Below are 10,439 nucleotides of genomic sequence, written 5' to 3' on the forward strand. Positions count from 1 at the left end.
TTCGTTTATACCAGTGTCAGAGTATGTCACTTCTTTCAGAGAGCGACTGCATGGTGCCTGGGACATGGCACAAAAACATTTGAGTGCTACCCAAGTTAAAATGAAGTCACGCTTTGATAAAAAGAGTGTTGACCAGAAGTATTGTTCTTGACCATGTTCTTGTCCTCTTGCCCATTCCTGGCTCCCTGTTTACTGCACAATTCTCCGGGCCATATATGGTTGAACGAAAACTGAGCAACACTGATTATGTGATTGCCACCCCAGATCGAAAGAAACGTAAACGTGTATGTCATGTAAATATGTTGAAACGTTATTTAAAACGTGGTGACACAACAAATATTAGTTCACAGGAATTTTAGCAACACTTGCCATAGTGGAAGACCACTATGGCAAGTGTTGCTAAAATTCCTGTGAACTCCTGTAGAAAGCTTAAAAATTCAGTAATTCTGCGAGACTTGTATAACACTCTTTCCTATCTAACAGACTGCCAACGTAAAGAACTTCTGCAGCTGATAGACAAGTACCCTTCACTATTTGCAGATATGCCAGGTAGAACTTCAGTGCTAACCCATGACATTGATGTGGGTGATTCTCTGCCAATTAAGCAAAATGCATATGGAGTTAATCCAAAGAAACGTGCAATAATGAAGGAGGAGATTGAATACATGCTGTGTCATGATATTGCCATTCCCAGTCAAAGCCCGTGGAGTTCCCCCTGTTTACTTGTGCCCAAGCCTGACTCATCTTTTCGATTTTGCACTATCGCAAGGTGAATAAAATCACCAAGGCTGACTCATTCCCATTACCACGTGTAGAGGATTGTGTGGACAGAGTAGGCTCTACTAACTTTGTATCTAAATTAGACCTCCTTAAGGGCTACTGGCAAGTGCCTCTAACTCCTCGTGCCTCTGAGATTTCCGCGTTTGTGACACCAGATCATTTTATGCAATACAAGGTTCTAGCGTTCGGGATGCGAAATGCATCTGCTACCTTCCAACGCCTGATGCAGAGGGTCCTGGTGGGAGTCACAAATTGCGAGGTCTACACAGACGATGTTGTTGTCTATTCAAGTTCATGGGAAGAACATGTTAAAGCACTGGAGGATGTGTTCAGTAAGTTAGCTGCAGCTTCGCTAACTTTAAATGCTGCCAAATGTGAGTTCGAAAAGGCAGTAGTCACTTATCTGGGGAAACAAGTGGGTCAGGGATGTGTGAGACCTGTTGTTGCCAAAGTGGAGGCTATTCTACAGTTCCCTACCCCCAGCAATAAACGTGAATTGCGCCGATTTCTTGATATGGCAGGCTACTACCGTGGATTCTGCAGAAACTTCTCTGCAGTAGTTTCCCCACTCACTGATCACTTAAGTAGTAGCCGTAAGTTTATCTGGGACAACAGCTGCTCGCTAGCTTCTGATGCAGTGAAAGACCTGTTGACCTGTAGCTTTTGATGCAGTGAATGCTCCTGTGCTCTCTGCCCCTAACTTTGAAAAGCCGTTCAAGCTGCAGGTGGATGCCAGTGCCACCGGGGCGGGCGCAGTGTTGTTGCAAGAAGATGAACATGATGTTGATCATCCCATCTCCTATTTCTCAAAGAAGTTCACGTTCTACCAAAGACGCTATAGTAGCATCGAGAAAGAGGCTCTTGCTCTCTTACTTGCGCTTCAACACTTCGATGTTTACGTAGGAGGTAGTGCAACTCCTCTTCTTGTGTTCACCGATCACAACCCCTTAATTTTCCTCGCCCAGATGTCAAATTCAAATCAGCGCCTGATGCATTGGCTTCTAATTATACAAGAATATAATCTTGAGGTCCGTCATCTAAGAGGTTCTGAAAATGTGATGAAAATGCCAATGCACTATCCAGGGCCAATGGTTAAAACTTGAATTGATGTGTTACACTTTTTTTTTTCTCTCAACCCCTCCCTTTTGTTTCTACATTGGGTAAAAAGCAAAAATTTCAGAAAAAAAAATTTTAATGGTGAAGGTTTTACGTCCCAGGACGTATTTTCATTATTTAGTTTTTTCTTGGTTTTCCAATGTGGGGCGTGGTCATATGTTCTGTGTCTGTGCTATGCTTTCTGTCTCTCTCTCTCCCTCTCAGGCAGAATCACCATCACCTGTGGCTCGTTAGGAGAGCGTGCCTGAGACTGAGAGTGGAGTATACGGTAGCAGTCCTGTGTTTGCATGAGAGAGACACACTACTCCCCTGATCCAGACTGAACTTAGTGTTCCTTTTTTTTTAATATCATAGTTGTCAACCTGAGTGTGTAAGAATTTAATTTTGTTATTTCTTTTGTGTATTTTTGTGGGAAGTGTAGGGAGAGAGTGCCTTTTTCTTTGTAACTCTTCTTCATCCCTGTTTTTGGTTCAGTTAGGGAGTAGAGGGAAGTTTTATGTTGTTTATTTTCTTTTTTTTGGAATCTGAGGTAAGTTAGTTGCTCCCTAAAATTAGTTACCCGAATGTTTTGTTTGTTATTTTAGGCCTTGCTCTCTCCTGAGCCATTGCTTCCTATTTCTTTTGTTGTAAATTTATAAATAAATCTACTTTTTTTTGTAACTCGAGATTTGGTGTCATCTTCACTCTGGGACGGGACTGAAGCGTGTTCTTTCCGGTTATTTTTTTTATTTGTTTTTTTTTTTCCCCGTTGCTACTTCCCCTCTTAAACCCCTAGACAGGAGGGGAACGTAACATCTGCCAATTCAAGCCTTCAGAGAAATCTGTTGCAATCAAGGCATCAAGGATATGCATGTCTTGACGTTACTTGGCATTCTTCACAAGTTCATGGCAGGATCAACTGAAACTCCCATTCCAATGCATTACAAGAAACAGCATCCCATTCCATTCCACTTGGGACAAAAGGAAAATGTTTAATATGTGTCTAAACGTAGTACTGGGAATAGATTGATGTTGCATGAACAACAACAAGAGTGTTGCTCTCTAGTTTAACAATCTTTAAATGCTTCATTTTATCCTGAAATATTGTTAATCTTCATTGCATAAAGTTTGAGGAAATATTAGCTGGAGGTATATCACTGTTCTACTAATATGTTTGACAAAATTTTCCAGGCATTTCAATAAAAACCTTTATTTTGTGGAAAACACAGTGATCAAATTTAGACTAGAATTAGATTAGATAAATTAGTAACCACTGTAGCATGAAAGAATATTACAAATAAAATTTGGAGAGTTACAGCGGTCAGAAATTAGTAGGAACTGTAGAGGCCCTTGCTTTGAATAACTTACATTGAATAACTAACTTTGACAGCTACTTTCTCACACAGCACTGGTGTGATCTTGGTCCACTCTTCTTCCACTCTCTACCACAGTTTGGTGACTGTAGTGGGTTTCTTAGCTATAACGTTATCTGCAAGAATTTTTCAGAGATTTTCAGTTCAGGTTAGATCAGGACTCAGTGTTCTTAGCTTCAACTGCTTTACACATTTTTGCATGAGAAAAGGAAGCAAGGAAAGGAAACAAGAATACATAACATAATCAGAATGAACATGAAAAATGAAATGAGAAAGATTAAATAAAACCATGCAAATGTATGGTTGTATTTTTCAATCTACACAAAAAGAACACAATGAAAATGGCCAGTGGTGAGATTCTGAGTTAACATAAAGGTTTGGAGAGACGCTGTTATACAGTGGAAAGACAATCTTAATTTGTCAATTTTCTAAATTACAGGAAAGGAATCATATTTCGGTGGAAATATCTTATTGTGGCCACATTTAGCTGTGGTGTGAACGTAGCCTTGATTTCGCACAGACACGTATTTTCTGGTGCCATTTTAAATTTCTGAGCCATTTAAAACTCTTTCCACACAAGGAACACAAATAAGGTCTCACATCTGCATGACTTTTCAGGTGTATCTTTAAGTGTGATGGCAAAAGAAATGTTCTATTACACTGATCACAATTAAGTTGCCTTCCTCCAGAGTGAATGGGCAGGGGACTTTTTAAATGGCCTCTGTTTGTTAACTTCTTGTCAGGCTGCAGTTTCTTTCCAGAATGAGTTTTCAAATGGCGCTTCAGGTCTCTTTGGTATGTGAAACTCTTCTCACACTCAAGACACTTGAAAGGCTTCTCTCCAGTGTGAAGTCTCATGTGAGTCTGGAGGCTTACATTATGTCTGAAACTCTTTTCACACTGATTGCATTTAAAAGGCTTCTCTCCAGTGTGAAGTCTCATGTGAGTCTTGAGGTTTCCTTTAAGTGTGAAACTCTTTCCACAGTGATGGCACATGAAAGGCTTCTCACCGATGTGAGTTATTACATGATCCTTAAGGTGTTTACTGTCTGTGAACTTTGTTCCACACTGCTGACATATAAAACAGTTCTCTCTTGAATGAATCCTCATATGGTAAATGAGGGTTACTTTACATCTGAAATTCCTTCCACACTGACCACATATAAACGGTTTCTCCCCGGTATGAATTCTCATATGGGTCTGTAGATTTCCTTTTTGTGAGAAGCTCTTTCCACACAGTTTGCATGTGTAAGGGCTCTCTCCAGTGTGAACTCTCACATGGGCATTAAGGGTCGATTTATACGTGAAACTCTTTCTGCACAGAGAGCATGTGTAAGGTTTCTCTCCAGTGTGAAGTCTTAAGTGAGTCTTAAGGCTTACTTTATGACTGAAATGCTTCCCACAGTGATGGCATGTGAAAGGCTTCTCTCCGGAGTGAATTCTCATGTGCGTCTTAAGGTTTTTATTGAATTTGAAACCCCTTCCACACTGCTGGCATTTGAAAGGCTTCTCTGCAGAGTGAATTATTACATGCCTGTTAAGACGATCCATGTCTGGGAAACTCATTCCACACTGATTACATTTAAAACTGTTTTTTCTCGAATGAATTCTCATGTGGCTTTTAAGACCTACTTTACGTGTGAAACTCTTTTCACACTGATCACATGAGAATGGCTTCTCACCGGTGTGATTGTTCATGTGATATCTAAGGTTTAGTTCACGCGTAAAGCTCTTTCCACACAGTTCACATGTGAAAGGCCTCTCTCCAGTGTGAATTCTCAGATGGCTTTTAAGAGTTCTTTTTTGAGTAAAACTCTTTCCACACTGTTGGCAGGTGAAAGGATTCTCACTATTGTGAATTCTCATGTGGACGTCAAGGTTTTCTTTCTTAGTGAAACTCCTTCCACACTGTTGGCAGTTGAAGTAACTCCTAGTTCCTTTCTTTTGAGCTCTATTTCTTGAGGACAACTTATTATGTGGGGATTTTCCTCCAGTCATAAAATCATGATCTTTCTCTTCCATTTCATTTAGTTCTTGACTGTCCTCTTTCAGCACTAACAGGTCTAGGTCAAAAAAGACAAATATAAGTTAACTTATTTATGGCACAATGCAAAAGATATCAAAACATTCAAAATATCAAAACCAACATATATGCTTACTCCTAGATTGACTAAGCATCTGAAAGAGTTCCTTTTAATTTCATAACTGTCATTTATCATTAGAAAAGAAATAGTTCACTCAAATATGACAATTTGTTGAAAATTTATCCACCCTCAGGTTATAGGTGAATTTGTTTCTTTATCAGAACAGATTTGGAAAAATTTACCATTACATCGATTACTCAACAATGCAATAAACAAAAAAAAGCCTCTGCTGAAGCACTCAAATGCATACAGCTGGGCATTTATAGCTGAGCACCTGGCATTTTCAGTGAATGAATAACACTTTGGCGAACACACAACCTAAAACACGTCCATTTTATCATGTGTTTTCATAGAAAAACAATGTAATGGAAACGTATTCTGTGTGAAAGGCCTCTAATCATTATGGTTTGCATGATACCAAATAAATAAAAGTTCTGTTGTGATTATGCATTTGAAACAATGAGGGGGAGATTGTACTTCCTTTTACTGGACTTTGTCAGTCAATGAATGTTTGTGTATTTTTGTGCTGTAGAATTTTATAATATGTGGAGAATTTCCAGACTTTATTCCTATTAGTAAAGTTCAAAACATTGGATTTCTGAATCTCTTCAGTGACACAGGTTCACAATAGAGATCCTGTAATTATGATCCTGTGATTAATGCAAATATCTTCACTACTGAAACATACCCTTTTTTCACTAGCCTTAATAGTGTGGCATGTAAATTTATTTTAAACTAATTGCAATAACCACTGCATCTGCAAACAGCAGCAAGATTGATGACGGTGACGAAAGGATGTAAGGAAAGCGTGTGCAGAAAGCCCTTATTTGGAGATGGTTTGGGTGTGTTTTAATGCAAATGACTAACCTTGTGCACACGGCCGCTCATTTAGAATACTCCAAACTCACTAACATCAGAATTATATATGGAAAAAATTAAGGGATTCTCTGCACACGCATGTGACTACGACACAGACAAACCCAAAAAAAAAAAAGAATCTATTTCTTTAACTTTTTCAGTGCTTTTATTTTCCCTTAACCCTTAATCTTCCTGTCCTAGCTTCCCTGTTTTGAACGATGACTGAAATCTTCTCCTGTTTATTGCCATCTTATGATGAGTCACTTGTTGTTTTACTCAACTCAAGTCTCATCTGCCATATGAAAAAATGTAAAACAACCTTGGTTAAATATTATATATATATATATATATATATATATATATATATATATATATATATATATATATATATATATATATATATTAGGGCTGTCCCCGACTATGAATTTTCATAGTCGAATCAGAATTTTCGAATCTTTCTATAGTCGACCGATAGTCGAATCATCTAGGCCTATGTGTGTGTGTGAATGGGTTTGGAGGGACACGACACTATAGTCAGCAGGAGGGCAAAACTATTTTTATTTTATTTTACACACTGCACACAGCAACAACTTTTAATAAAGCGACCAAAACTGCCTGCCAACTGACAGACGAACTTATTTAGGTTTAAATAAAAAGGGTAATGTGGTGGATAAACATTTGTAAACGTTTTCTCATAATATTCTAAAGCCGCGATCGAAATACAGAACATCAGACAAATAATAAAAGAACATTTTGATAAATAAACCTAAAAAAAAAACCTCTCTAGGATTTGCATTTCACATTTTGCGAAATTAAATTAAATCGGCAAAATTGCCTGTGCCAGCTTGCTTTCAGTGCAGCGCAACATTGACACAAAAAAGCATTAATTTAAAGAATTAAATTAGAACAGATTATACATTTCTAATAATAAAAAAAAAAAAAAAACGAAATAAAGTCAGAATCAAGTCACAGGGAGCATAACAAATGTGTACAAAATGCCAAAGTGCAGGGGAACATATATATATATATATATATATATATATAAAAAAACACAAACCACAGTTAAATTTGGTAACCCTGAGTGATCAATAAATAAAATAAAACGAAATAAATTATTAGAACAACGAAAGTTTAGCCAGAATTGTGAACGCTTTCTTTTTAACTGCCGAAACAACAATAAACGCAAACTGGATGAACTGCCATCGTCAGTCTGATACTGTGGGTGGATCTAAAAAAATGACAAACATATTTTAAGTCCCAACGTATGATATTACTATTCGTAAATTAAAAGCGCCATTATATATGAAAGAGTGAACCGTCTTTATTAGTAAGAAACTTACCCGTTTTAAGTGGAAAGCCATGTTTGTTGTTGATGAGTGGTACGACATGAGCTGTTGGCACAACTTGCATTTTACTTTTTTTGGATCATCTTTTACCATTTCAAAGTGCATCCACACTTTAGATTTTCTTAATCCAGACATTGTTATGTAGCCTAATCCCTGCCGTCAAGACGGTCCTCATCTCGTAATGGATCAGGGAAAGTGAAAATTAAATCTGTCACAGGCAGTGGCGATTTCTTTAAGACTGCAAGGGAAGCTCAGCTTCCCCTATAATGTCACAAAATTAATGGTCAAAGTATGTACTATTGTATTAACATTTTATTGACTAAAAATGCGTTAGAAAACGTTCATCTCAAAGACGAGTTCGTTCAGAATCAGTTAGATATAGCAGGTCGGCTGACTTTATTTTCTTCTCATACATTCCCGTAGCGTCACAGTGCATTTCCCCGTTGAAGCCCAGCGTCCATTGACTTCAATGCGGCTGCTTTGAACGTTTTTTTTCAGTGCTTTGAAACTAGACGGTCATTGGATAAACGCTGCGATTATGTCCCGCCCACGGACGCTCAGCGTCTCTGGGGGTGAATGAGGAGCAAATGAGGAGTGGGTTGGCCTGGACTCCGAGCTTCTGCGTGATGATTGGAGGGTCTGTCGAAAGATTGCATCTCCTTTTGACTGACAGCGATTTTGTACTATAAGGAATCGCTGAAGCTATTCGCGCTCAGTCCCATCCCGGATTTCTCAAGTTCAGTCGAAATAAAAACTGCTGCAACCTATTTCTTTATATTTGCTTGGCGAAATTGCTTGATTTTCATCATACATTTCACACAATTATACACCACATTCCTTGTTTCACTTTTACAGAGTTTAATATTTTTTTTAGATCGTTCATTCATTCATGTTAATATTTAATGTAGTAATCAATATATATATATATATATAGATTACTACATTAAATATTAACATGGAGGATGACTATAAATTAATATATATATATATATATATATATATATATATATATATAGTAATCTTGAAAAATTTTAACATAACATAATGAAACCTTATATTTCTATTAAAATACTTTATAAATAAATAAATCTCCATAATAACCTTATTTAAAGTGCAAAATATTTATACTATATAGTAGCATCTGACTAAAAGAAAAAATACATCATATTTTGCATAATAAAACTAAAGCTTTTTTTTTTTACGATTGTTTGCATTGTGACTTACTTATGACAATAAGGCACATTCTTGTGAATAAATAAATAGACAATTTTATGATGTTGATGTCATGAGCTTCCCCTATTTGACAGACCAGTAGCCGCCACTGGTCACAGGGGTGGTTGGATTTATTCACAAACACGTTAAAAATATTTCTTTCTTTTCACTTTTGTTTTTACTGCATTATCATAATTAAAGGCTGTATATAACTTAATATAACCGTACAAAACCAGTAGTTCTGTGTGCAATTAGACATTGAGCACCCCCATATTGCCAAAATGGTATGATGCTCGTTTCACCCGCGAAGATTCGACTGTGAGATCGGTGGTCGAATCAGGCTCCGCATATCGATGCATCGAATCTTCGACTATTCGGGGACAGCCCTAATATATATATATATATATATATATATATATATATATATATATATATATAATACATATATAATATATATATATATATATATATATATATATATAATACATATATAAATATATATATATATATATATACACACACACACACACACACACACGCACACATACATAAGGATCAAATGACTTCATCTTTGAGAATGGAGACCAACCTTTTTGTTCCTCAGTATCTTCATTTTTCACTCTGAATGCTTCTTCAATCTTAATATCTTCACTCTCCTCTTTAATAAATGCCATCTTCATAATAGTGTCACGTGGATCTCAGTTATTTCTCTGGGAGGTTTTCTGTGTGTTTAGATAAAAAAAAAAAGATAAATTACAAAATAATAAAATAACAACTTATACAGACACTTGTTGTATAATTCATTTACTTTTATATTTAGCACTTGTGGATTATATTTAACAGATTCCGCTTTGTTAAAACATTTGCAGTTCGTTTGTAAAAAAAAAAAAAAAAAAAAAAAAAAAAAAAGTTACAATCATTACACAGGTAGTGTTTTCTTTGCATTTACACCGTTTTGACCAGCTAGTGTCGCCAACGTGCGGCGTTTCGTGCGCTTCGAAACTTTGAATCATTCTACGAAGCATTTTCTTCAATTAATAAAAATTTGTAAAAGCCAAGTTTCTCCTGCCATTACCTTTCAGTGACCAAATTCGTGTTTACGATATACTCATTAACGATATACCTAATCAGGGGGATAAATGAGAGGCACTAAGACTCGTGTGGAATCACAAAAATATCGTTCATAAATGTTAAATAAACGCATCAGCGTTGTATTTAATAATTATTAAAAACTAGATTTAAAAAAAAAAAAAAACCTATAAAGCTCACCGAGCATTCGGACCCATTTAAACGACTTAAATTCACAAAACCATATAACACCACAAACCTTTCTTAAGCCAGAATCACAACAGATGCAGGAGCGCGACGCATCTTTATGACGTCACGCGACCAGACTAAAATAAAAGTCCTAACCACACGCTGTAGCTATAATCGCAAAATGGATAAAGGTTTACATAGATTAAAATAGTTTTTTTCTTGTGAAATACTTGTGATCATTTTGACCAGAATGCTTTTATGACATGAGAGATTAATGAAAACACAGCCCACTGTGGTTACCCTTGTAATTCGCTTCAGCCTTTTCAAACTTGATGAATGACTATTTCATGTCCAAGTGTGTATAAGGAATTGGA

The 10,439-nt window shown here is 36.6% G+C and overlaps 1 protein-coding gene across 2 annotated transcripts; it reads right to left on the reverse strand.

The window, feature by feature from the left end:
- Positions 1-501: 501 nt before the first annotated feature.
- LOC127164026 (gastrula zinc finger protein XlCGF57.1-like) lies at positions 502-10,182 on the reverse strand. 2 transcript variants are annotated; one of them, XM_051107663.1, is made up of 3 exons: positions 10,136-10,182; positions 9,398-9,530; positions 502-5,311 (listed from the first exon to the last, which is right to left on the reverse strand). In XM_051107663.1, the coding sequence occupies exons 2-3, from the start codon at positions 9,486-9,488 to the stop codon at positions 3,732-3,734; spliced, it is 1,671 nt and encodes a 556-aa protein (XP_050963620.1). In that variant the 5' UTR covers positions 9,489-9,530; positions 10,136-10,182; the 3' UTR covers positions 502-3,731. The 2 variants fall into 2 exon arrangements, with proteins under 2 accessions (XP_050963620.1, XP_050963621.1); XM_051107664.1 differs by lacking the exons at positions 9,398-9,530; positions 10,136-10,182 and adding an exon at positions 7,591-8,471.
- Between the last annotated feature and the right edge of the window lie 257 nt (positions 10,183-10,439).

Source organism: Labeo rohita, chromosome 4 (genome assembly GCF_022985175.1).
Source record: "Labeo rohita strain BAU-BD-2019 chromosome 4, IGBB_LRoh.1.0, whole genome shotgun sequence".
Taxonomy (NCBI): Eukaryota; Metazoa; Chordata; class Actinopteri; order Cypriniformes; family Cyprinidae; genus Labeo; species Labeo rohita.

Coding starts and splice junctions, on each gene's coding strand:
- LOC127164026 (XM_051107663.1), bottom strand. CDS start 9,488: ATGAAGATGGCATTTATTAAAGAGGAGAGTGAAGATATTAAGATTGAA. Junction 5,312..9,397: donor AGATACTGAGGAACAAAAAG/GTTGGTCTCCAT, acceptor TTTTTGACCTAG/ACCTGTTAGTGCTGAAAGAG.